Source organism: Equus asinus, chromosome 28 (assembly GCF_041296235.1).
Source record: "Equus asinus isolate D_3611 breed Donkey chromosome 28, EquAss-T2T_v2, whole genome shotgun sequence".
NCBI classification, from domain to species: domain Eukaryota; kingdom Metazoa; phylum Chordata; class Mammalia; order Perissodactyla; family Equidae; genus Equus; species Equus asinus.
The window spans coordinates 44,357,354-44,385,266 of NC_091817.1; the positions used below are offsets into that span (position 1 = coordinate 44,357,354).

General features: G+C 49.4%; 1 protein-coding gene across 1 annotated transcript in view; it reads left to right on the top strand.

The window, feature by feature from the left end:
* The window catches only part of PLCG2 (phospholipase C gamma 2), a 155,479-nt gene that overhangs the window by 81,557 nt on the left and 46,009 nt on the right, over nucleotides 1-27,913 (top strand). Inside the window, exons 7-18 of the mRNA XM_070500217.1 lie at nucleotides 159-242; nucleotides 9,060-9,103; nucleotides 10,973-11,045; nucleotides 14,744-14,845; nucleotides 15,596-15,714; nucleotides 17,245-17,330; nucleotides 18,517-18,637; nucleotides 20,658-20,826; nucleotides 24,000-24,104; nucleotides 25,420-25,509; nucleotides 26,111-26,286; nucleotides 27,557-27,757. Of these exons, the coding sequence (XP_070356318.1) occupies nucleotides 159-242; nucleotides 9,060-9,103; nucleotides 10,973-11,045; nucleotides 14,744-14,845; nucleotides 15,596-15,714; nucleotides 17,245-17,330; nucleotides 18,517-18,637; nucleotides 20,658-20,826; nucleotides 24,000-24,104; nucleotides 25,420-25,509; nucleotides 26,111-26,286; nucleotides 27,557-27,757 (1,370 nt within the window). The remainder of the gene's footprint in view (nucleotides 1-158; nucleotides 243-9,059; nucleotides 9,104-10,972; nucleotides 11,046-14,743; nucleotides 14,846-15,595; nucleotides 15,715-17,244; nucleotides 17,331-18,516; nucleotides 18,638-20,657; nucleotides 20,827-23,999; nucleotides 24,105-25,419; nucleotides 25,510-26,110; nucleotides 26,287-27,556; nucleotides 27,758-27,913) is intronic.

A 27,913-nucleotide genomic window follows, 5' to 3' on the forward strand; every position in this document is an offset into this window, starting at 1 on the left:
ATAAATTAGGAAACTTGTGGAGGCTTTGGATTCAGAGGAATGCGAGTCTGATTTCAGCCAGTGTTGTAGAAAAGCTGTTCTATTTCTGTCGACAGGGAGCAGGCATGCTTGTGGCGGACACCAAAAGTCCGTGTGGTCACTTTTTTTTATATTTACAGGAAATAGGCGCGCACAAAGATGAACTCAGCTTTGAACAGTTCCATCTCTTCTATAAAAAACTTATGTTTGAACAGCAAAAGTCGGTAAGATGATTCTTGAGCAAATGATCAAATGATGTTTTTGTTTCCCCTGTGTTTCAGAGTTCAGCATGTTCCTAAGAAAACCGCGAGAAGTGTTCGGTCTCCCTCCTAGACGAGGAAATATAGAGTGGGAATGGCAATGACACACCATTTTCACCTATTAGACTGGCAGACGTTTTTAAATGTGATTTTGGGGAAAATGTGGGGACATGGTGCTCCCGGACCTTCTTGGTGGGAACATGAATGGCCATTAGTCGAATTGGAATTTAATCTGAGTCTGTTAAAGTAAAAAAAGTTCAACGGACTCTCCTGCCTTGTCTCACTCTGGAAGGAAATTTATCAGATCGTTAATAGTAACCATCTCTGGGTTGAGGGATTTATGTGTGTTGCTTCTCTTTTTACTTTCATTCATTTTTTAATGAGAATATAGTTTTTGCTGAAGTTAATATGTTATTTTAAATTTAAATGTGCATGCATTTTGACCTGACAGCGGCATTTTGGGGACTTCGTTTTAGAGAAATCACTACCGGTGTCATCTTGGGCCAGCCACTGACCTCTCCTGGCCTCAGTCTTCTCATCTGTGCAATGAGGGTCCTGATTCTTGCCCCACCAGGCTCTGAGGAGGGCTGAACGAGGGATTGGGGGTCGAGAGTGAGGGTATTTTTAAGTGATGAGTGTGGAAGTTGCTAGGAAACAATTATTAATTGCCTTCTGCATGCAGGCCTGCAGGCTGGCCACAGGGCGAGGCCTCTTGATAGGTGACGGCTGGCCATGGGATTTTGCATGTATCTGAGGTAGAGAATTGGGAGAAGCATTTCCTGTCTGCCTAGATTGGGGGGAAACACATTATTTTATAGAGTAAAAAATTCAATTGCAGTGTGATCACTTTTTCCCGTATATGATAATTAGTTGTTGGTTTGCCACATAGAATAGAAAGAGTGTAGGCTTTGGGACTTGAAAGATTTGGATTCCAGCCCCAACTTGACCTTTGACCAAGCGATTTTGGAAAAAGCCCTCTTTTTCCTCTCACTCAGGCTGCTCTCTAAAGTGAAGGTATTGAATCAGATCATTGGTTATAAAACTTTTGAAATGCTATAAATCCCCTCCCTCTTTTTTTTTATGAAACCTTAACCAAAACCTCTGCTGCATAAAAACTGATCAAAACTCCTTTTTAGCTTAAAATCTGTGACTTTTGTTTATAATTGGTCTGGAGGACAATGAAAATGTTTTGATGACAGTGTACATATGAAATCCAGAAAAATGACGGTTCTTGTCTTATGCAGTTGATCAGGATTGAGAAAGCTTGATTCACTCAAGATAAGTAGCTGCAAATAACAATTTTTATAATCGTTTGTTGTGAAGTTTCAGGATGCTCTCTCCTCAGACAGATGACAGGCAAAGCTTGAGAATAGGGTTTGCACAAAGGTTATTTCACCTGCCAGCACGAGTTAACCCGTTGATGGGCTCCACTGTGAAAAAAATTCCACGTACGATGTATTTCAACCTGTGCTTTTTGTTACGGTTCTCTTTAAAACTAATGTGTGCGTGTTTGTAAGGGAAAGAGGAGAAAAAGAAATTGGAGTCAGATTTCTGCAGAATCCCTGAGCCGCCAGGGTTGCCCACTGTAGAACCCTGAGGTTGCCCACTGTAGAATCTAGTTTGGGAGAAACTCGTCTGGACCAGAGGTTGCCCCTGGTGGCCAGAATGTCACATTCCGCCTGTAGTCGGTTGTACTTGGTCTGTCTAATGGTTTAAACATTTTTAAAATGAATTGCCTACATTTAAAACTTGGGGGATTTCATATTAAGATCCAGATTTTTGGCTTGGCTTGAAAAAAATTGAGATGTGCCTATACATGGGTCCTGAGTTCCCCTTGGTGCCTTCTGAGTAGGAAGGAAGCATACAGTCTCTGGTTTGTCCCAGACCCCCTACTGCCTACCCAGCTCTCTCTACTAATTGATGCTGCCTTCCTGGCCCCAGAGACTTTTTTCGTCATCATTTTCTCATTTCCACCATTGGAGGGTATAACTTGCCAGTGGGGCCGCTGGTATTTTAATCCACTGACTTGGAATTTGAATAACAAGCCCCCAGCTCTATAGTTAGTGGCCATCTTGAGAAACCTCACTGCTCTTGTGTAGGTAAATGCTCCTCCCCTAACTGTTAGCATATAATTTCCTTCCAGAGCTCCTCACTGGCAGCACGAGGGCAGAGAAAAGCACTAGCTGCGTGCTTTTAGGGGCTCCGCTGGATTTCTCAGGTTCCTTGGGGAGACATGGCTGTGTGTGGTGATTGATGACCCCCACACCTAAATCCAGAGAGTGGGTTCCTGCTAGAGGTTTCCAGCTTGAGGTTGCCAGTTCCCTCTTGTGTCTGACCACCTGCTTGTGTTGCTGCTCTTAAGCCTTGAAGCTTCCAAAAGTTTGGCAGCAGCGGGAAGATAAGAAATTTAATTGCATGTGTGTCCCCATGTAATAACAGTATTATGAATAAAGATCATAGGTAACATTTCCTAAGTGTGCACTATATGCTGGCTCCCACACTAAGTGTTTTACATACATTTAATTCTCTTCACGGCCCTGTGAGAAAGCTATTGTTATGATCCCCATTTTACAGATGAAGAAACTGAGGCTCAGAGAGCTTCCTTGCTGGAGGTCATGCAGCTAGTAAGCGACAGAGCTAGGATTTGAGTTCTCCTTTGCCCCACTTTAGTGCCTAGCCACTGATACTTCTGTTTAATTTTTTAAACTTTTGTATTAAGGGAAATTTCAAACATATACAAGCATAGATAATAGTATAACAACCCCCCAGTGTACCCATCAGCCAGGGTCAGCAATGGTCAACTCATGGCCATCTTATTTCATCTAGGTGCTTACCCACTTCCCTCTTCTCATGAAGGACTTGGAAGCAAACCTAAGATATTGTATTATTTCTTCCTTAAATATTTTAACCTGGTACCCAGCTTCATAACTCCTACTTTGCTGCCTCCCCACCAAACCTGCGAAGTCCTCGCTGGGTAGTGGAGGCTTGGGGTCAGGCATTTACAGGCCCTGATTATGAGTGAGGGTGGCTGACTCATTTCAGTCTTGCTCTTGGTCCAGGACTTGAGTTCACTCCTGTGTGATGAGGTGGTTGGGTTCCTGTTTATTTATTTATGTTTCTGCCCTTTGCCATTTCATATGATCTCTCTTGGTACTCTCTAGCAGATTACTTTGGGAATGTGTTAGGCTTCTGCATTTGTTATGTGTGGCTGCCTAACAGTTACCACGATGCACATTTGTTCTCTCATGGCGTCTTGGGGTCAGGCATCCAGGCACACTTTAGCTGGCTTCTCTGCTTTGGGGTCTCACAAGGCTGCATTTAAGATTTCCACTGGGGCTGTGATCTTATCTGAGGCCCAGATGGGCAAAGATCTGCCTCCAAGCTCACGTGGTTGTGGCAGCATTCAGTTCCTTGCAGCCAGAGGACTGAGGGCTTTAGTGTCTTGCTGGCTGGAGGCTGCCCACAGCTCCTTAGTATACGGGGCTCCCCTGCGTGGCTGTTTTCTTCCTCAAAGCCAGCAAGACGGGTGCCTAAATTGGATGTAACATCATCATGTAATCACGTACACGTAATCTTGTACATCCGATCACTTTTGCAAGTGATAGGACTAATGCAAAGGTGTGAATACCAGGAGGTGGCAATCCTGGGGCCATTTTAAAACTCTGTCCACTATGGGTTCCCATGAACTCATGTTTCAGAGTTTCTCTCCAGCGGCTCACAAGTAATCAACAATCAGCTTGCAAATTATGTCCAGTGAAATTCAGAGAACAAATGCCTTCCCAACCCCAAAAGATGCCAGAGAACATAAATACACACACCGTCTGCCATCCCGTTACTATCCACCTGGAGTCGAATGCAGGTGTTTTCCGCTTCTGGTTTGCCTGTTAAAATAGAAAACAACTCTGCTATGAGTGTTTTTAAGGTGGCACTAATCTTCCTTTAGCGTTACTTTTAGGTAAGAGCAATATTAAATTTCCTGACCCTCAGTCTTGTCTGTCATATGGGGGTGACAGTGTCCATCCTCGTTGCTTGTTGAGAGGATTAAAGGAGCTTGTAGATATCAGTCACCCAGCGGAGTGTCCGGCCCACACGTGGCCCCCAGACCATGGTATTTACTACTATCGTCAGCCTCTCCTTTCATGAGGCAGAATCACCCTGGGAGGAAGCAAGGGCAGCTGGTCTCTGGCTCTCCTGGTCTCTGTCCTGTTTCAAAAAGACCAACGTGGTCAAAATCAGTGGCTTTCTCGGAGTGTCTTGATATCTCACTGTGTTGATGCAGAAGACCAGGCAGCTCTTGATGGGAAATCCGTTTCTGATGTTTGAATAAATTTTCTTATAAGCGAAGTAATGTGTCTTCATTACCTAAAAGTAGAAAGTGACATAAATAAAAAGAAAATTAAAATGCCTGCATATCTACCCAGGATTATATCTGCAATTACACGTTCGGTAAGAAGTTTGATGTTTATTCTTCCAGATGTTACACGAGTGTGAGCGTGTGGGAAATGAATGATTAACATTCTGTAATGATATTCGGTGGAGGATTCCGGAAAACATCTGAGATTATTTTAATCAGTGGCTGGGGGAGAAGTGTCTGCAGTGCAGAATTTGGCAGAGCATAATCTCTGGTTAGCTTTTCTCTCACTGCCCTTTTCCTTTTGACCTCCTGGAACCAAATGGCTCACACGACCTGCTCAGCACAGATAGTGTGTAAAATGAGTTACGGCCACATGGAAAAGTCAATTCCCTGACCCCAGGTGGACCTCGGGACCTCTGGGCTGTTGCTTCTGTGCTCCCCTCCCTGGGTGGTGACTGCCCCTTCTCTTGGGGACTGAAAGTAATAGGTGACTTTTCCAGGTAGCCTTTGAATTTTCCCCAGAGAATATTAATTTATCCATTATTTTAGTCATTCATTCAATAAATGTTTGAGTGATCTGAGAAGGCACAGTGGTTAACAAAGCAGACACGGCCCCTGATCTCATTGATCCTTTGCTGAGGTTGAAGGGGTCAGGGACGTCACCCAGAGTTGCATTGTGGGGCGGGATGAATGCCCTCGTTTGGTAGAATTTGACTCCATAAGCCTACATAATAAGGCTGAAATAAATTAATTGCTGCCTCCACTGTCTGTCTGTAGCATCTAGAATATTCTTCTCTTATTGCTAGGATGCCACTGTTTACTTTGTGTGCATTTGCTCGTGTGGTGTGGGGCAGTGGAGATTTACCAGGTGGACCTGGGTTGAAATTCTGGCCCCTCGACTTGCTAGGTGTGTCATCTTGGAGAAAGTACTTGTCCTCTCTGAGCCTGTTTCTTGTTTCTGAAATGGGGTTTAGTTTACTGCCTTCCTGATAAGATTGGTGTGAGGAGTAACTGGGCTCGTGGCTGCCCTGTGCCAGCTCACAGACAGGCCCTATTCGTTTCCCAGGGCTGCCGTGACAAAGGACCAGAACTGAGTGGCTTACCAGAACAGAAATGTTTTCTCTCACGGTTCTAGAGGTTCAAAGTCTGAAATCAGGGTGTTGGAGGAGCCACACTCCCTCCGAAGGCTCTAAGGGAGAATCTGTTGCTTGCCTCCTGCCCAGCTCCTGGAGTTTGCCGATAATCCTGGGTGCTCCTTGCCTTGTAGGTGCATCTCTCCAGTCTCTGCCTCCGTCGTCACTTGGCCGCCTTCTCCGCGTGTGTGTCTGTCTCCAGCTCTCCCTCTCTTTGTAAGGACTCAGTCACTGGATGAGAGCCCACCCTAATCTAGTATGACCTTGCCTCAACTTGATCGTGTCCGTTAAGAAACCCTATTTTTGAATAAGGTCATGTTCACAGCTACCAGGGGTTAGGACTTCGACATATCTTTTGGGGGACACAATTCTACCCGTAACGTGCGACTTTCCATCTGTGTAATGTCCTCCTCGATACATCTTCCCATTCTAACTGCTGCCCCGTTTCTCTGCTCCTATAGACTGACCTACTCTGGGAATACCATCTACCCCACTGTCTCCGCTTCCCTCCCTCCCTCTCTTGAGCCCCTTCCAATCGTGGTTCCATGCCTGCCACCCCATAGCAGTTCATCTTGTCACATCACCAGTGACCTCCGTGTTGACAAATCCAGCGGTCAGTCCTCTGGCCTTTATCTTGTCTGCTCAGTGGCAGGGGTCACACAGATGTTCCCTCTCTCTTTGGTTTTGTCACTTGGCTGTTGGATAATTCGCTGTCTTCATTCTTCTCTTACTTTGCTGTCACCCATCCTCTCATAGTGTCTTTGGCTGGGTCTTCTTCCGTTTCTTGGCATCTGAACCTTTGCATGTCCCAGGCAGAGCCGGTGCTTGGCTGGCATCTGCCATCCCAGTTGTTAAAATAGTCACTGCCAGAGGGAGCCCTTGAGTGCCCTCTACCCGCCACGCCCCCCCCCCCCCCCCCCCCCCCCCCCCCGTCCCGGGGAGTCTTGAGTGGACCCAGTGGGGGGCCATCCCAGTGCCTGCCAGCATGCCCACCAGCACACTGCTCATACACACCAACCGTGTCCTCGGGTGTCCTGGCCAGAGAGGGTGAGGCCTCGCCTTCCCTGCAGTTGTGCTGGCGCCAGAGGGACGAATGCCCGGTACCTGCTGCACCCTCAGAGTGGCCTCTAGCTGCTTTTGGGAAAAGACCCACCACACTGTTCCCTTCACGTTGCTGTCTTTCGTACATCCCACCCCAGATCTCAGTCCACAGAGCTCTTCCCATTATCTGCCACCTCCTGTACGATCGTATCCAGTCCCCTGGCTTCAAACAACGCCTTTATGCTGACTCCTCCCAGAAAGATATCTCCAGCCCCCACCTCTCCCCTAAATGCCTCTCTCCTATTTAACTGCCAGTTTGCTTTTCCAAAGGTGCTTCTAGCCAGCATCTCACCCTGGAATGTCCAGGCCTTGTGATGCTCCCCCACGCCTGTCTCTCTTGCAGTGGCTGTGTAACTGGCCACCCTGTTGGATGAGCCCAGGAGTCACCTCGACGCCCTGTTTCCATTCTCCATGAGCCCCATTGCATTCAGCCAATATTCTGATATAGTCTCCAGCAGCGTGGCCTCTGAATTCTGAGAGAATTGGGTCTGAATCCGCTGTGCTGCCCGAGTGGTGAGCACCGGCCTGGTACTATTTGCCTCTTTGCTTTCAATGCATTCCCTGCTCTGCAGCCCAGGGGCCCGATTCTCGCACACACGTTCCCAGGCGCTTCTGCCAAGGGGCTTCCAGTCGGTTCAGCGAATGGGGTCACCTTAGGGAGATTGCGGCAGACGAGAGGAGGAGCCGGGGTGTTTCTCGCCATCTTTTCTGGCTCTGGAAGCGTCTGTGCCGTAGGGGCACCTTCTTCGTCCCAGCTCCCCGTGTGGCTGAAATGGGGTGGAGCTTTCTCTGCGCTCTGCTGAAAGGGATGGAAAGGGTTGGGCTGGCTTCAGGGACCACGTGGGGTGGGTCACTGATGGGGGACCAGACACTGGGCTTTCTCCAGATGTGAGGAACCAGGGTTTGGGTTTGGAAGGGCTCTGGCCTCCCAGCTTTAAGCACCAGATTGACTTGGTGATCTAAGCACCAGATGTATCCACATAGCAAACAGCATGCATTACCTAAAACCTACCCCCTTTCTTTTTTCTTTTTTTAAATAAAGAAATAGCTGTGCTGTAAATTGCACATAAATGGAAGGAAGTACCTCTAAGTTTTTCTAAAAGAGTGGCTCTTAACCTTTTGTGGGTGACCTACTTCTCTGAGATGCTGATTAAAGCTACAGATCTTCTTTCCAAAAAAAATAAAGATACATTCCCAGACTTCCACAGAATTCCTAATGCTTTCTAGGGGCCTGTGGATGCCCTTTCTAGAACATTGATTGTCCACATGTCATTCTGGACTCTAAGCCCTTTGGCGAGCGGCCTGGGGAACTAGAGCAGGAGTCGTTCCATATCGTTGGCATTTATGACTTGACAGCGGCCACATTTCCATTTGTGCCCTGAATTATTCAAACCCGTATCGAATCACAGACCTCTCAAAGTAATCTGACCTCACCAGACATGGTCATGGTATGGGTGCGTGTGTGTGTGGTGTGTGGATGTGTCCAGTGTTTCTTTCTTCCTCTGGAATTCAAAGATTGGAAATCAGCTCGCTGAAATATTAAGGATTTGGAGTGTAGCTGTGAGGGTGTCGGAAAGTTTGTGTATTATTCTCTGGTGCGGGTTCCCATCCGGACACTGTTTGGAGAATAATTTGGTGAATCTGTCAAAGTCAATGTGCACACCCTGTGTCCATGCACTTTCCTGTCTAGAAATCAACCCAATGGAAATACTGGCATAAGTGGGCAAAGATATAGAGACAAGGACATTCTTTCTAATACTGGATATAATCACAGAAAATCGATAATATACATATTATGGAATACAATGTGGGTTTTCAAAGTAGCAAGGCAGGACTATTTGAGTTTGCAGAATAATGGTAAAGCTTGAAACAAAAGCGAATAGTTGGGAGACATGGATGTAATATGGCATGATCAGATATAGTTAAACGAATATCCATAAAACAAATTCTAGAAGGAAACCTACCAAATTATTAAGAATGGTTGCTTCTCAAGAATAAGACTATGGAACGGGTGAGAAAAGACTTCCGTCTTTTGCTTCATAAATTTCAGTTATATTTGAATATTTACAAGTCATACAAATTACAATGATAATTTTTTAACCACAGAAAAGATCTATTCATTTGCATTAAGTAGCTTGACTTGTCTAACATTCTTATTTTTGTGTGTTTTTTTTTTTCTATTTTCTATTTCAGATTCTTGACGAATTCAAAAAGGATTCTTCTGTGTTCATCTTGGGGTGAGGCACCTCTTCTGGGTTGTTGATATTCAGGGCAGCTGTGTGAGGCGTGGTGCCCTTGTGGGTCCTCCCAGCCTGGCCAGCTGGCCCCTGGGAGGGCCACCTCTGTTGGCAGGTGCTCATCTCCACTGGGACAGAGTCCTCCTATTGGGGGATTGGCCATCCCGAGCCTGTGACGTGGATAAACATGACCAGCAACAGTGGGGTGTGTGGCGTGTTGGGAGGGTGGCCCAGAAGGTTCTGTAGAGAAGGTGGCATGCATTGGCACCTGCTTCTCCAGAGCATGCTTCATAGAAGAACATGACACGTTAATAGATTTTTTTTACCAAAATTCAAAGGATGTTAGTGGCCAAATGAGTTTGGGAAACCCTGGTTAAGCAGGGTTAACTGAATTAAAATGAATTGAGGTTTATAAAGGGCTTTACATGGTGCGTGGCAAGGGCTCATAAATAGTGATAATGATATTATTAAAACATTAAGTGCTGCAGGACTTGTCAGATCCTTTACCTGATTCCCCTAGTGGGGGGTTTATAAAGTGTTCTGTGATTCCCAAGCCTGTCTGTCTGGGAGAAATGGTTGCCATGGAGTTAATAGCACCTATAACATGATTTGTAGCCCACTGACCTAGGTGTGCTTTTTGGAACCAGCCCTTACCGGTGAGAACACCTCCTGCTCTTGCTTCTACACCCAGGACCCATATATAAAATGAATCTGATTTTTATGTAGTATTTTAATGAAAAGATTAGTGTGAGACCGTGAGGCTGGTTAGGAAGGAAGGTTAGAAATGCACTTGTAATGAACTTCCATAGATTTTTGGACCCTGATGTTTAGTAAAGGGAGAAACCTTAAGCATGTTTGGTCTCCTGTGTTTTAAAAAGACGCTCGCCCCCTCCCCCCATCTCACCCGTGAGAGCTCAGGGAAAAGTACAGACTTCCCTGGGCAGCTCTGTTCTACAGGACGTACTTTCCGCAGAAACCAGGGTCAATTGTGCCAGTCTGGTGAGGTCTTGGTTTCTTGGGAGCATCCTCTTCATGAGGCCATCTGTCAGCAAGCTGCTGGCCGAGCTGGAGTGTCCCTTTATTCAGGGTGAAGGGTTTTCCTCATCTCAAATGGAAAATTCTCCCATCGTGGGCCTCTGATTGCTCCATGGCCTGTGTCTTGCATGTTCCAGCTGGCTCTCCCCGTCAGCCCAGGATCTGGGGGGCTTCATCTGGCCCCCACTCCTGCCTCAGAGCCCTCGATGGCTCAGAAAACTGTGGATTGCGGCTCCTGATGAGACCCTTTGATGTGGGCCCTGTTCACTTCTGCATTGGCTCCCCCTAAATGCTGTCCACGTGCAGCCCTATGCAAGTTAGCTGTGCATGCGCGTGTCCGTGCCACCCTCCCCTTTTCCTTTAGCCTTTGCATATATGCTTGCTTTCGCCTGGGATCCTTTCCACCTCCTCTGGCTAACCCTCCTCCTTCTTGGAGACTCCATCAGATGCTTCTTCCTCCAGAAAGCCCCCCTGGCCCTCCAGGGCTCTGCTTGGGCTGCCGCCTCCTCTCCATACCACACTGTACCCTGACTGCCCGCTCTGCCGGTCTCCCCCCAGGCCACACTCCCCATCGCAGGGCGAGGTGCACAGGATCCCCCCGGGAGCAGCTAGGTGCAGGTTCCAGGGCCTCCGCCTTCTGAGACTCTGGCTCCAGGGCCCCTCTGAATCCTTCTGGGTCAGTCATTGTCTCGGTCACCTTTGTCTTCCTGTTGGCCAGCCTGGCACCTGGCACCACAGAGGGACGTGGCAGGGCTCTCTGGGTGGCAGGCTGCCCTCTCGACTCCTCTGTTGAATGTGTCCATCTCTAAATGCCCCCCCTTTCCCCGAGGACAGCAACACCGACCGGCCGGATGCCTCCGCTGTTCACCTGCACGACTTCCAGCGGTTTCTCTTACATGAACAGCAGGTGAGAGCACAGCAGGGCTGGGGGAGCTGCCTGGGGCGGTGTCTCACCTTCTCCCCACCTGCCACCTGTCTTCCCCTGGCCGCCACTGTGGTCTCCCTGTCCACGGCTGCTCTGGCACCTCAGGCTCTGGAATGAGAACAGCCTCATATCAGCCTTTTTTCAAGGCACACTTTGAGGAAGAAGAATGACAATCATGGGGCGGCAGGGGTGGGCCTTGTGGGCCGGGGCGTCCTCGCCTGGCTGGCTTCTGCTCCTTTTCCTGGCTCATCTCAGGAGTCACCTCCCCAGGAAGCCTGTCCTGACTGATGGAGGATGTGACTAGGTGGAAAGCTACCCTTTGGGGGATAAACCAGCACAGCTGTTCTTAAACAGATGCCGTGTGGGAGGTCTCCCTGAATGTTTATGTGCGGGCTCCGAGCCCATGGCAGAGGCAGGGAGTTTCATGTGGGGCAGTGGTTTCCACCAGGGCGGTTCTGCCCCCCGGGGGGGACATTGGGCATGCCTGGAGATATTTTGGTTGTCACAACTGGGGGCTGCCACTAGCATCTAGAGGGTAGAGGCCAGGGGTGCTGCTCAACATCCTAAAATGCACAGGTCAGCCCCTCGCTGCCCACAGCAAGGAATTACCCAACCCCGAATGTCTGTCGTGCCGGGCTTGAGAAACCCTCAGCTTGAGGGAGATAAACCTGAGATCCTCTTACGAGCTGTGCGACCTTGGGCAGGTAGTTGGACCCTTCTGTACCCCATTTTCTCCTTCTTTAAATGGAGATGAGAGCCCTACCTCTCAGAATTGTGGGGATCGGAGAAGGTAGTATTGATCTTTGGCTGTGTGTATGAGTATGTGTGTATGTGCATCGTCACATGTATATTTAAATTTTTTCTTTATATCGCTAGAGTCTCATTTACTTTTTGTTCCTCATTTAATTGTTTGGTTTTGGTTTTAGTAGACTGTATTTTTTAGAGCAGTTTTAGGTTCACAGCAACATTCAGCTCATTTGTTTTTAGAAATCTTTGTATTGCAGAACATCTCAAACATACATAGAAGCACATGGATGGGCATCGCGAGCCACCATGTGCCCATCACTCAGATTAAAAAGTTACGGACGTTTTTGACAATTTTATTTCACCTGTCTTCCATGTCCACACCCATGTGCCTCCCATCTCCTCTCCCTTCTTCATTTCTTTGCTGAAAAATTTTAAAGTAATCCTCAGACTATGTATTATGCATTTGTAAATACTTCAATATGTCTCTCTTACGGACATAGACTCCTTTTTTATAAATGTAACCGTAATACCCCTCTTACACCTTACTCAATAAACACTGATTTCTTAATGTCATCCAATACATGGCCCATGCTCAGATTTAATTGATTACAGAGAGAATAATGAACAGAAACACAGACTTTTCACGAGGCCAGCCACATGGAGGCCCAGGCAGTGATGATGGCTCCTGTGGTACATGATAAATGGTGACCGAGGACTTGAAGTGTCACGACCTCCCCACGTGGGGTTGAATGACAGTGATGGAGAGAAGGCTTATTTACCCAGCCTGAGGCTGTGCCTGAGGGCAGGTAAAATGAATGAATTCTGTTGGACACGTTACCTGCTGGGTACCGTGTTGCCAGGGGCGTGAAGCAGAGAGAGGCAGGTGTTTCTGTCTTTCTCGCCCTCCTCTTCCTTGCCCTGAATGACTTGCTTTTGTAGGGAGCTATTGGCATTAAATGGCTAAATTCCTGGGGACAGGTAGCTTTTGATCCTAGAATTTGCCACCCAGTTTTGGTTCATTTATTACAGGGGGAGTCCCAGGCTTTCCCCACCCTGGCCCCTTCGCTGGGCTGCCCTCGGAGATCAGGGAGCTGGGCCAGGAGCAAAGTGCAGGAGCTCTCTCCCCGCGTGTGGGGAGTTAGGACCCAGGCAGCTCACAAGTGTCCGTGTGAGTGTGCTCGGTAGGAACCACAGGCTGGATGTCAAGGATGGGAACCCTGAGCCATCAGTCTGGCTGACCTGTGATGTCCTGTATCCTCGGTGCTCTGGAGGATGCTGGCATGAAGCAGAGCTAGTCGTTTAGGACATTTGTTTGGGGCGATGGATGCTCATGGGTGGAATAACCATGGCAACACTTGGCCTGCAAATGAGTACAAATCTTTAGCAAGTGCTTTGGCAATATGCAATTAAAATGAAAACTGAAAAAAGGTTCATATACTTTGATTAGATAATTGCCCTCCTAGGAACTTATCCTAAAGAAATATGGCAGCATTTTTAATAGAAGTGAAAATTTGGAACTAATGTGGTTAAATGTGCTACAGTCCTGCCCTGGGAGAGCTGAGTGACACTATAAGAAGGGAGTTGAGGAAGCCCCCGGAACTGATGTGCCTGGGTTTGGTCTTGGGCTTATCACTGAGTTAAATTATTTAATCACGTGAAGCCTCAGTCTCCCCATTTATATAACACGGAAAATAATAGGTACCTCCTGGGGTTGTGTGAGTTCAAAGTGAGCCACTGTGTGGAAAAGGTTTAGCACAGAGCCTGGCCTACAGTCCCTGCCTGGTGTGGACTGCCATCACCATTTTTATTCCTTTCACCATTATTCTTGTCATCATTTTTATTACTATAGATGCCTTGCACAATACCCCACATTAAATAGATACATTTTTTTTAACCCCCAGAGTATTCACATTTTATTTTATTTTATTTTTTTAAAGATTTTATTTTTTCCTTTTTCTCCCCAAAGCCCCCCAGTACATAGTTGTATATTCTTCGTTGTGGGTCCTTCTAGTTGTGGCATGTGGGACGCTGCCTCAGCGTGGCTTGATGAGCAGTGCCATGTCCGCGCCCAGGATTCGAACCAACGAAACACTGGGCCGCCTGCAGCGGAGTGCGCGAACTTAACCACTCGGCCACGGGGCCAGCCCCCTGAGTATTCACATTTTAAACTCCTTTAGGCAGAAGATTTTTTATTCACAGCCATCTAGTGCTTGGTTATATCAGTTAAGTACCCACGCTTTTTGTGCAAAAGCTCTGTAGAAAAAGGAAGGAGGAAGCTTCTGGCATTTTGGGGGCATCTTGGCCTGGCAAAGTGTTTGCATTCAGTATCCTACCATTTGAGTTTCATGTTCTAGTATTCAAAGATTGTAACACCTCTCTATGTAAATGAACTGGCTGTTCCCAGCCTCCTGGCTGTTTTGTGTCCCTTATCCAAGTAGATTTGCAAGAATTAACAGCCAGGCTCGTTGTTGATTTGCACCTAGTGCCAGGGGGCCATTTCTCCACCACCTCATTTGTATCTGTCCTTACGCTTTTCTTTCTTTCAAACATCCTGGTTTGACCCTTCCCACCCAACCACACACACATCTGGTAGCACATTTGCTTTTATTATACATAAAGATTGAGGTTCCAGAATATTTGAAACCCAGAAAGCATTAGTCAAAGTTGAATTTATGGGTCATGTTTCATCCCTTTGCCTGAGGAATATTTGGGGTTTTAGGGTTTGGAGAGGAAGCCAGTGAAGTTACTTTGTATTATGTATTCTCCCAGAAACTCTGTGCATGGATATTATGATTCCCATGTAACAGACAAGGAGGCACAGAGAGGGTGTGTGGTTTGCCCGGGGTCAGCCAGGCGAGTAACCTCGGTGGTCTGTCATAACTTTTTAGCCAGTCCTCTATTTGGTGATTTCTTGTTCTTTTTGTCATTCTAAGGAACACTGGGCTCAGGATCTGAACAGAGTCCGTGAGCGGATGACAAAGTTCATCGACGACACGATGAGGGAAACTGCTGAGCCCTTCTTGTTCGTCGATGAGGTGAGTGCGTTCCTTGTGAGACAAGGGCTGGTTTTTTCCAGGTTTTGAATTATCTCAGCCTTTCATTTTTCTCATCCTTCTCTGTTGACCTTGCTGCCTGGGTGTGTTCTTTGCTTTCGTCAATAGAGGGCGTCTGCTGCCGGGGAGCGCATTATAAGTGCCACAAATTCAGAGGTTTATGGGCAGCCTGTGCGCCCCCGAAATGGTTGTGTTTGGCTCTGCGTGAGGCATCAGGGGAGGTGAGACGGAGGGAGAAATGGGGAGCTCCTGTCCCATCTAACATTCTTCCCAGGAAGCAGAATGTTACCCCAGTGTCACTCGATCTCCTAATTTTCTTTATTTTTTTCAAAGGGATCAGGAATTGGAATATGACATTTCCTGCCTTTTAGATGTTATGATACTGTTAATGTTTTGTTTCTCAAGTTGGGTGGTGGGTTCACAAATGTTCATGGTATTATCATGCCTTAAAACTTATATATGGGAAGCATATGGTCTTGTAGAGTCAAATATTTTAGGATACACATTAAAAAGGAAAATGTTGTATAGGTCAATGAAACGTGCATCGATACAGCCTATTACAGCCTGAGCTTCTGCACTGAAAACTTGGGTAACTGAGGCCTGGAGACCACCTGCTGAGTTGACGTATGAGAGCTACCAGTCCCCCGGGTTGACATAGCCAGGAAGAACCCGGCACCACCCATCCTTGTCCCCATCGTGCTGACCCCATCTGTGTGTTTGTGACTCTCCTAGTTCCTCACGTACCTGTTTTCACGGGAGAACAGCATCTGGGATGAGAAGTATGACGTGGTGGACATGCAGGACATGAACAACCCCTTGTCACATTACTGGATCTCCTCATCGCACAACACGTGAGTTTGGCCACGAGCCTGGGATGGGTCCGGCAGATGAAGGGCAATATGGCGGGCGTTCCATTGCGCTGCTCTGGCAAAGAGTGTGGGACGTGGGTGGAGTGCAGGGCCCCGCTGTTGAGATGAGAATATACAAAAGCTTCTGGAAGGGGTGAGGAAGTGTACTTCTCTTTCCCGTTTGGCATTGCAGTAATAACACTTTTTCTGCGGCCCTGAGAAGCAAATCCGCAGAGCTGGTTTTCATGGTTTGGCATTGCATAGTAGCCACAGCAAAGCAATGGAATTAGTCATGGAACTGATGTTTACTGAGTGTCTGCCCTGCTTGCTGGGTACCAGGGATACAGCAGTGAACAGGGCAGGATGAACAGCACTGTCCTCATGTGCTTGGAGGAGAAGAGACCTCCTTTGAATCTTAGTGAAAAATAAGAGTGGATGAGAGGAGAATCAGTGGTGAGGCCAGGAGGAGAGTTTTAGACAGAGGACCAGCATATGCAAAGGCCCAGGGGTAGGAGGAACTGAAAGGAGGCTAAGACTAGACTGTGGACTCCAGGAGGGTGAGTGGCAGGAGAGGAGGCCGGCAGAGTCTGCTTGAGTGGAATCTTTTAAGTGACAGCGAGGGTAGTGGGAGCCACTGATGGGCTTTAAGCCAGAGAGCAACATGCTCAAATTGACATCTTTGGAAGATTACCCTGATTGCGCAAAAGAGAATAGACTGGAAGAGAGAAGTGGATGGTACACTCAAGTGTCAATATTAGCATCCTTCTAAAGGGAGAGGGTGAAGACCTTGGACCCTGGGCACCCAGAGAGCTGTCGATTGGTACGTCCCAAAGTGTCGTTCCAGGCAGAAGTCAGGGGAAGGCGCTTCAGTTCAGCTCCAGGCTTTCTGGAAGATGAAGTCTTTTTCAGGGGCAAATTGATCTCATGGTTCCCTCTTCCCCACCATGTCCTTTGGTTTAAGAGTTTGTGTCTTAGAATGGTGAATTCTACCAAACCAGGATAGTTAAGGAAATTCAACTCTTAGAAAAGAGGAGTCACGGTGAGGAGGAGAGTGCATAAAAAGTATTTCATTGTCACTTCTGGCAGACATAGTTCCTAGCATAGTAAATTCCACCCTTAGTCTTTGAACACCTGTTCAGTGCCTGCCTGGAGCCTGATATCAAAATGGTGGCCCATCTCTGCTGGAGGCTCTGCCCCAGAGCCTCGTGGGCAGCCGTGGAGGGGTTGTTAATTTATCATCCACTGTTATGTTACTCCTGACACCCTTTGACCCAGTTCTTGAAAGACCGCATGGTCTCTTCCCTATGCTTGGATGGCCAAGGTGGTTATTGTTCAAATCCTGCGATGTGGCCTGAGTCTAAGGCTCATGACTGGCGTGGCCACACGACAGCGTGTGTCTGCCCCAGATCCTAACCGTGGGTCTTTCTAGACAGGAAGGACTCAGGACTTTGGGGGCTTGGACTGAGAAGTTCCCCAAGGATGCCCTGAGGTGCAGGCCTGCTGCCACACGGCTGCCCACCTCCTTTCCTTCAGGTACCTCACAGGTGACCAGCTGCGGAGCGAGTCGTCCACGGAAGCGTACATCCGCTGTCTGCGGATGGGCTGTCGCTGCATTGAGTGTGAGTGCTTTTGCTGGCAGACAGAACACTATGGCACATCGAGGCTAGCCATGTCGTTGCTTGATGCTTTTTTAGTTTTAAAGGCCTGCATAGTGGGGATGGGCGGTACAGGCCGAGGGAGAACCCAGGTGCCCGTAGCATCTGGGGTGAGGGATGTGGCCATCACCCGCCAAGGACCTTTCCCCAGAAGAAAATTGTGCCCCGGACAAGGAGTGATGTCAAGCCTGGTGCCAGGTTGGAGCCGTAAACCCTTGGGCTGTGGTTTTGGGCATCTAGAAAGTACCCTGATACAACAGAAGGGCTGGGAGGCTAGTAGCAAAGATGGCTTTATTATGCTGCTTTTCTCCCCAGCTTCCGTTTGGGCTGTTTTTAGAGGAAGGCAAACGCCCTCTGTTTTAGCAGTTGGCCCACCTGGGAGCCACCCTGTCACAGACACCCCAGTACAGGAGATTCCAGGCCCCTGGACGTGCCAGGAACCAGCTGCTTCCTCTCTTCTCCTCATTTCTCCCCCTCCCGGCCTGACTTGACCGCCAAAGGCCTGGAGGTGTATTTGGCTGAGAAAAGGCACAAACCACTGATTTAGGCTCCAATTTTATCAAAAACATTCATCACGGTATCAAACTTCAATGGCAGTTATTCCTACAGACTGGTGCCTACTTTATATATATTTTTCCCCCTCAGGAAAAAGCAAATGTGGAAAATTAAGTTTGAAACTGTTGGCTCCTCTTACCTCTGGGGGTTGAAAATATAGGGGACACTTACCTTCTATATAATCTAGTTCTGTTTGAATATTTTACCGTGAACCTTTAAAGATAAATTTCTTACTGCTGTGTATTATTTCCACCAGCATAAAAAGCAAGCCAAGGTTTAGACAAGTGAAGTCAGAAAATAAAACACATTATAAATATCTTTTTAAAAAAGAAACATACACGAGCTTCTTTTGGACAATTGTGTTGCATTACAAAGGGGCCTCTAATTGACAACCAAAATCGTCCTGTAACCACACAGGTGATGCATGTACACAGGTTGGTGGCCCTGAGGGTAATTATTGGCCCCCATGTCCTGGTAACTGAGCTGGCCGCGGGGTCGGGGCTGATCTCGCGGCTGTGGGCACAGCATGTCTGCCCTCCGTGGACCTGGGAGGCGGAGAGGACGGAGGTGTTGAGGCCACGTGTTACTCCCCTAGTGGACTGCTGGGACGGGCCCGATGGGAAGCCCATCATCTACCACGGCTGGACACGGACCACCAAGATCAAGTTTGATGATGTCGTGCAGGCCATCAAAGACCACGCCTTTGTCACCTCGAGGTCGGTGGGCTGATTTCCTGGTGGTTTGCCTTTAAGGGGAAGGCAGCTAAGGTTGCATGGACAGACACACACCGCCTACACAGACACACACACACCCCCCTTCACACCTCCTACACACACACCCTTCACACCCTAGACACACACACAAACCCTTCACACATACACCCTACACACGCACACACCCTTCACACCCCCTACACACACCCTTCACACATACACCCTACACACACACACCCCCTACACACACACAAACCCTTCACACATACACCCTACACACACACACCCTTCACACCCCCTACACACACACACACCCTTCACACCCCCTAGACACACCCTTCACACACACCCCCTACACACACACACCCCCTACACACACACACAAACCCTTCACACATACACCCTACACACACACACCCTTCACACCCCCTACACACACACACACACAAACACTTCACACATACACCCTACACACGCACACACCCTTCACACCCCCTACACACACCCTTCACACATACACCCTACACACACACACCCCCTACACACACACACCCTTCACACCCCCTACACACACACACAAACCCTTCACACATACACCCTACACACACACACCCTTCACACCCCCTACACACACACACACACAAACACTTCACACATACACCCTACACACACACACACCCTTCACACCCCCTATGCACACACCCTTCACACCCCCTACACACACACACACCCTTCACACCCCCTACACACACACACACCCTTCACACACCCTTCACACCCCCTACACACACACACACCCTTCACACCCCCTACACACACACACACCCTTCACACCCCCTAGACACACACACAAACCCTTCACACATACACCCTACACACGCACACACCCTTCACACCCCCTACACACACCCTTCACACATACACCCTACACACACACACCCCCTACACACACACACAAACCCTTCACACATACACCCTACACACACACACCCTACACACACACACCCTTCACACCCCCTACACACACACACAAACCCTTCACAAATACACCCTACACACACACACCCCCTACACACACACACAGACCCTTCACACATACACCCTACACACACACACCCCCTACACACACACAAATCCTTCACACATACACCCTACACACACACACCCTTCACACACACACAAACCCTTCACACATACACCCTACACACACACACCCCCTACACACACACACAAACCCTTCACACATACACCCTACACACACACACCCCCTACACACACACACAAACCCTTCACACATACACCCTACACACACACACCCCCTACACACACACACAAACCCTTCACACATACACCCTACACACACACACCCTTCACACCCCCTACACACACACACAAACCCTTCACAAATGCACCCTACACACACACACCCCCTACACACACACACAAACCCTTCACACATACACCCTACACACACACACCCTTCACACCCCCTATGCACACACCCTTCACACCCCCTACACACACACACACCCTTCACACCCCCTACACACACACACACCCTTCACACCCCCTACAAACACACACCCCCTACACACACACACAAACACTTCACACATACACCCTACACACGCACACACCCTTCACACACACACAAACCCTTCACACACACCCCCTACACACACGCACACCCTTCACACCCCCTACACACATACATTCTACACACACACACAGACACACGGCCACGTACCCTACAACCCTCAGCCTCACTACCAGCCTGGGCTCCATCTTGGCCAAGGTCACTGCCAACGAGACCTCAGCCGAGTGTTGGCGCCCCCTACATGCCAAGAGCACAAGTCACTCCCTGGTTCTAGAGGCGGCTGGGGCTGGGAAACCCTGTGGCTGTTCGGTGACCTCTGCCCCCCGGCCCTTTCTGAGCCATCTCAGCAGAGGGGCCCCTCTGGTGGGCAGGCACAGAGGGAGTCCTGCGCCCCTTGCTGAGCCGACCGGCCCCTGCCGCCCGCAGCTTCCCTGTGATCCTGTCCATCGAGGAGCACTGTGGCGTGGAGCAGCAGCGCCACATGGCCAGGGTCTTCAAGGAGGTGTTTGGCGACCAGCTGCTGATGAAGCCCACGGAGGCCAGTGCTGACCAGCTGCCCTCGCCCAGTCAGCTGCGGGAGAAGATCATCATCAAGGTGGGTGCCTCAGGATGCTGTCAATCATTGAGGAGGGCCAGTGGCTCAGGGTGCCCTCTCCATGTCCCGGCGTCCCGGCCTCAAACCCGCTTTCCCTACGGACAGTGTAAGCCCAGACAAGGTCATTTAACCTCTTGGTGCCTCTGGGTCCTTGCTGGTCTCGGAGCATTAATAGTAGAACCCAGTGCATTTGCTATGAGCCTAACACGCAAAAACGTGTGCAAAGTGCTTAGAATCGCACCTGTCCCCTAGCAGGGGCTATGTCTAAGTACCGGCTCTTTGTTTCTCACGCTTTCTCTGGGAAGACCTTCACCACGCCCCTCTCTGAGTCAGGCCTGTGCAAGGTGTTGGGGTGCTCAGGGACCCAGACTTGGTGCCTGCCCTCGGGAGCTCCCAGGCTAGTGTGGGAGATGGACTGGAGGTGGACAGTTGCCCAGAAAGGCTGCGTGCACTGATGGGTGATGGAGGTGGGTCCCAAGTGCTGCGGGGAGAGAGGAGTGTCTGAGAGTGCCAGGGGTGCCACAGGGAGGGCGACATTTGGGTGTTCGTATTAGGATGGAGAGAGAAGACACACAGTGGCCTGAAGAATGAAAGAGTTGACGTCTTCCTCATCTGAGGGAGAAAGTTCTCGATGCTTTGAGCTCTGGCCGAAAGCTTATTCCAGGGACCCAGGATCCTCCTGTCTTGTTCGGCAGTCTCCCGGGGAAGGGGTTTTCAGATGGGGTTCCGCAGACCCCCAAAGAATCCACACGTAGAAGTCGGGGGGTGGTGGCGTGTGGACTTCGGGAAAAAAATGTTGCCTCATTTTTATTAACCTGTAAGTAAAACTTAACGTTTCCTTCCAGTGTGAATATTGGTAACAAGCGCCTTGGGGCTTTGTCACCCACCGAAATCGTGGATATTTTCATATGACGTTTACCATTGCAGAACCTCAAAATAATGCTGCACTCGGCACTACTTTGAAATTGCGGTGGTGATTAGATCTGCCTCTAGATTTTATGTAAGATGTTAAAGGAGCACGTCTATTAGCATATTGCAAATATTTTTTATTTAATATCTGAATAGTTGTATTTCAATATAAAAAATTTCAAATTTCTCTTATAATATTATGCATTATAAACGTTATTCTGAGAAAGGGGTCTGCAGCCTTCCCCAGACTTCCAAGGAGACCCGTGGCACAGAGATGGTGAGGGCTCTGCCCGAGGGCCCCGTCCTGGGCTGTGTGGTGGACGCTGGGTTGTGGGCTGTCTGGGCTCCGGCTCAGAGGAAAGAGAAGGTGAGAGTGTCCGGGCGAGTGATTTCTGTAAGCAGGTGGGGTGTCAGATGTGCACGTCCCGGCCTGTCCTGGTCGTGCGTGAGAACGTAGCCACATGGCCACAGAAGGGAGTGACTAGGAGGCCTCTAGCTGTTGGAAGGAGTGGGATGGATTTCATCGACAGCTAGCCGGCTCCTGTGGAAGACAGGTGTTTACTAAGCAGAGAGGAGGAATGGCCTTCAGGTAGCGGGAATAACATCCATAAAGGTGAGGTGGTGTGAACACGTGGCACGTTCCCTAGATTGTCACTGGGCCACCAAGATGCACTGGGAGCAGCCCTGTGTGCCAAGGAGCTCACTGTCTGGTGGGGAGACAGCCCCGTCAACAGAGAAGCACCAGACGGTGTGAGGGGGCTTTGGCCGGGGGCCCATTCAGAGGAGGGGGTGTTGGTGCCCTCCGGGTAAAGCATTAGCACATTTGTGGGATTTGGGGTAATTTTCACTGAGACGCCAAGGGAAGCTGCCAGCATGGCGAAGGCAGGACGAATGGCGAGGGGACTTTGGCTGGGGAGGGTCCGTGGCTTCCCAGGCGTTGGGTCACTGAGTCTTCAGGGGACCTCATTGCATTTCTCTGCTCCCAGCTCATCTGTGCCTTCCCGCTGTTTCCATTAGGACAGCTCTCTGCGTGTCCCCAGGGATTTTCCGGCTCTTGTTTGGGGGTGTGAAGTGGTGAAGGCCCCTTTCAGGGCACCCATTGCCCACCAGGGGTACTTTGTGGCTCCCCCTTCTGTTTCAGGGAGAAGCGGGTAGAAATAGCATTTGTGACACAGTCACCGTGGGCCACACCCTGGGCCAGGCGTGGTCATAAATGTTCAGTCTCATCACAACCCTGCCAGACGGTCATCCCTGGCCCCTAGCCCACTTTACAGGTGTGGACACTGAGGTCTGGAGGTGGACTCAGCCGACGTTACACGCTTAGTTCCTGACAAAAAAGTAATTCGAGGCCGTTCAAAATGGAACACTGATGTCGTGCTTCACTGTTTACAGGAATCTTACATGCCCATGGGCTTATGGGACCCGGCCGAGGCTGTCATTACTCCCATTTTACAGGGAAATGACTGAGACTGGCACAGATGGTCATGCAGCCAAGGTCACACAGCTAGGGAGGGGCGAGGCCCTGAAGCCAAGCCTGACTCTGAATCCAGGTCACCACAATCCGAGACTTACAGATGCTTGCCTCGATGGGCGGTCCGCACCCACAGGCGAACGCTGTCGTAGTCGTTGTCTTAGTCCCGCAGATGAGAAATGTGAGGCTCAGAGAAGTGCGGCCACCTGCCCAGGGTCACACAGCTGATCAAGTAGCAGCAGTGCTGTTTGCTCCCAGGGCTTCTAAATTTTCATCCCAGTGTGCTTTCCGCTGCCCTGTGCAGCCCCTGCCCCCTGGCCTGGCTGGGATCCTTCTGGAGAATGCGGGGACCTGCGGGTGGTGTCACTGTTCACTAAATATTTATCAAGTGCTTACTATCTGCTGAGCTGTCACAGGAGATTCAACAGGGAACAGCAGAAAGTCCCTGCTCTTGTGGGGCTTATATTCCAGCAGGGAAGACAGACAGAAGACAATAAACAGATAGATACATAGATACACATAGGGCCAAGAGTATGAAAAATGACTACCAGGGGCCAGGCAGTGACAAAGACAGGAAGGGGAGTGTGGGCTATTTTAGATCAGTTAAGGAAAGCTCCTTGGAGGAGGTGACACCAAGCACCAAGCTGACTGTAGTGAGAGAGAAGCCAGGCAGAGAGAACAGACAGTGCAAAGGCCCTGAGGTGGGAAGCTGCTGATGGATGGATGCTTATTGGCCCAAAGATCCTAAATGTGTGTCTTGAGAGAGACAGGCTATGTGTGTTTCTTCCCTCAGCATAAGAAGCTGGGCCCCCGAGGTGACGTGGATGTCAACATGGAGGACAAGAAGGATGAACACAAGCAACAGGGTGAACTGTACATGTGGGATTCCATCGACCAGGTGGGTCTGCTCGCAGCCCTTCTCAGAGCCTTGAGTGCATCCGAGGCTGCTGGAGAGCTCACAGGATATTCCTGTCTTAATCCCATTTTGTGCTGAGTGAATTTATGATGATAATGAATCATTATTTTTCTTTTGCATTATTAATGTTTTATTTTGTAATAGTTATTTATTCAATGTAATATACTCTATATTTACACACACACATGCTAGTACAGAGAGTTCTCATAGACGCTCCCCCAAATATTAACATCCTACCTAATCAGAGTTTAATTATCATAACCGGGAGATGAACACTGGTACAATACACTACCACGAATTAATTTATGGACCTTATTCCAGGTTCACTTGTTTGTCCACTAATATCCTTTTTCTGGTCCAAGATTCAGTCCAGGATTCAGCAATGCAGTTAGCTGTCCTAACTCCTTGGTGTCCTCCAATCTCGGATAGTTCCACTGGAAACATCATTTTTTTTTTAATTTGTTTTTATTTTTTAAAATTTTTTTTGAGGAAGACTAACTCTGAGCTAACATCCGCTGCCGATCCTCTTCTTTTTGCTGAGGAAGACTGGCCCTGAGCTAACATCCGTGCCCATCTTCCTCCACTTTATATGTGGGACGCCTGCCACAGCATGGCTTGACAAGCGGTGCCATGTCTGCACCCGGGATCTGAACCGGCGAACCCCAGGCCACCAAAGCAGAATGTGTGCACTTAACCACTGTGCCACGGGGCCAGCCCCAGGAAACATCATTTTTTGATGAGAGGTGACATTTTGAACTAACAGTACTTCTCATGTCCCTTAACCTAACTTGCGAATCCATTTGAGTATATTTTCCCATGTCTGTTCTTATGTGCTAGAAATAAACGTTAAAAATGGGTAAAATTTAAATAAAGAATTAAGTCACAATGAAATGTTGCAGAAAGAGTCTCTAGACAAACTGGCTGAGAAATCCTGAAAGTCTTAAAAAGTGGATGAAATAGGAAAAGGTAGTGATGAGGACACAAAAACAGTCCCATCGTTCATAAAAGGCTTCAAGTTAAATACATGTGAAATGGAAATTTGATGTTAAGTCATAGCTATCCTTAGACACACTGAATAAAAAAGTCCTGAAAATGCCGAAAGAATTCCCAAATAAATAGATGTTTTAAAGGAAGCATCTCGAAGGGGATTGAATTCTGTGAAACCACCAGAAGTGTCTACGAAAGTGGGAAAGGCGAGTCCCCAGGGAATGCTGGGGTGATGCCAGGCAGGGGCCTTGGGCCCCAGAGTGATGGGGCAAAAACTTTGGGGAGACCTAATGCTCATTCTGCCTTCTAGAAATGGACTCGGCACTACTGTGCCATCGCTGATGCCAAGCTGTCCTTTAGCGACGACATTGAACAGACCGGGGAAGAGGAGCCGCCCCAGGTAGGTGGACACTTCTTCCTCTCCTCCTGTGGCCAGCAGGCCTAGACATCCTCTCAGCCCAAGGAGCTGTATCTTTGGGTACCAAGGCCTGCTTGGCTCCTCTCTGATTGGCTGGCTGACCCAGGTGCTTAACCAATGAGGTTCAAGGGTCTTCCTGCTCTCTGAAGGGCCTGATTGGCTTGCGTTCCCTCCGGAGGATGCAGACATTTGGATGCTCTGTCTAGCCCCGTTCCCTGGCCTGGTTCCTGGCTTTCCTGCCCTCTCCCCTTGGGCTGCTGGCCATCCTTGGTACTGTTTCTTGAGTGCACCTGCCAGGGCACTTGGCTCTCAGACTTCCTGGGCAATAGAGCTGAGGGGTGTACTGGGGATGCCTTGCCCCATATCTCAGGACTCCAGGAGGCCACCACAGAGGGTGCCTGTCAGGAGCAGATGGCAAGCAGGGTAGGGAGTGGAAGCTGTCTTCCAGACCTCTTGGGGTGAGGGCAGACTAAGGCCAGCCTCTGTCTGTTGTCCAGTCCCCCAGGTCGGCATGTGCAGAGGTCTGGTGATGTTGGGGGTTTGGTGCAGGTTTTCAGAAACTCTTCTTCTCTTTGTGGCCCAGGATATGCCCCCGACAGAGCTGCATTTTGGGGAGAAGTGGTTCCACAAGAAGGTGGAGAAGAGGACAAGTGCCGAGAAGCTGCTACAGGAATACTGTGCCGAGACCGGGGGCAAGGATGGGACCTTCTTGGTGCGAGAGAGCGAGACCTTCCCCAATGACTACACCCTGTCCTTCTGGTAATGCCCCCTTCCCCTCGAGCTGGCCGGACAGGAGGCCATGTGGCACGCAATGTGATCTCAGGCTGGCCTCTGGCTGGCCTGGACCGGAACGCCAGACTTGATTTACTGAGCTGTGTGGGGCAGGACTCGGGTGAGGTGGCTGAGACCCAAAAAACTCACTAATCAAGATTAGTGATATTTCAATGCATCATTTTAAAAAAAATCAAAAGTAATGCAAAAAAGAAATCTGGGATGAACAAAATACCAACATTTATGTAAAGATAGCATCTGAGCCTGCAATTAAGACTATGTGGCCTCACTCACCTCTTCCTAATCCGGGCCCTGGAACACGTGGTATGACCCTGGGCAATTCACTTAACCTTCTAGAATCTCTTTTTCCTCGCCTCTAAAATAGAGTTTCTGGAGGTGGCCTTATGCAGCTGTCGTGTCTTGAGCTTTCTCCCTCGCTCACTCACTCACTCACTCATCTGTGCCTTCGTTCATTAAAAGATATTTATTGAGTGCTTGCTGTGTGCTAGGCACAGTGATTTAGCAGTGACCAGACAGACAGCGTCCCTGTCCTGATGGAGATAGTCTGGTGGGGAAAATGGACGATGAGAAAGGAATCATGCAAATGACGTAATGGTAGTTGTGAGAAATGCAGTGAGGGAAATGCAGGGTGTGAGGAAAGTCTGTCAGAGAGGGTCTGACGTGATGCTTTGGTGGAGGGGCGATCAGGGAGGACTCCCTGAAGGAAGCGGCTTTAAGAGGAGACCTGAAGGATAGAAATGGTGATAATAGCAACATCAGATGACAGTGATAGCTAACCCTCTAAGATGCTTACTGTGTGCCAGGCAGCATCCTGGGCACATTTTGTGCATGATCTCACTCTGTGGGGTGGATGCTATTATTGTTATCCTTGTTTGACCACTAGGATAGTAATAGAGAGGCTCAGGGAGGACAGGTCACTTGTTCAAGATCACTTGGCTCAAAAGTAGTAGAGTCAGGATTTAAACCCAAGCCGTCTGGTCCAGAGTAGGAGTTATGTAGGTCAAAGGGGGCAGTGGATGGAGGAAGTAGGTAGAATGTTCTGGAATCCAGGCCAAAGGACCAGCCCGTGCTAAAGCCCCGGGGCTGCTCTAAGAGCAGAGGGAGGCCTGTGTGGCCACACTAGTGTCCACTCCCTGGGGCCCTGGCTGCAGCTCTGGCCCTGGCCTGTGCTCTCTGAGGCCTGGGGTGCGGGAAGGGCCCCCCGGCCTGGGCACTGATGCGGTCCCTCTCCCCGCAGGCGGTCGGGCCGCGTCCAGCACTGCCGGATCCGCTCCACCATGGAGGGCGGGACCATGAAGTACTACCTGACTGACAACCTCATGTTTACCAGCATCTACGCCCTCATCCAGCATTACCGCGAGACGCACCTGCGCTGCGCCGAGTTCGAGCTTCGGCTCACCGACCCCGTGCCCAACCCCAACCCCCACGAGGCAAAGCCGTACGTGCGCCCGTGCTCCCGGGAGGCAGATCTCAGGGGCATCCCCGTGGGTTCAGACACCCGTGGGGATCGTGTTTACGAATCAGAAAAGCCCGCCTTGCGGGTGTGCTGGGGCCCAGATTCCCGCGGTCTCTTACCATCCCCAGGGCGGCCAGC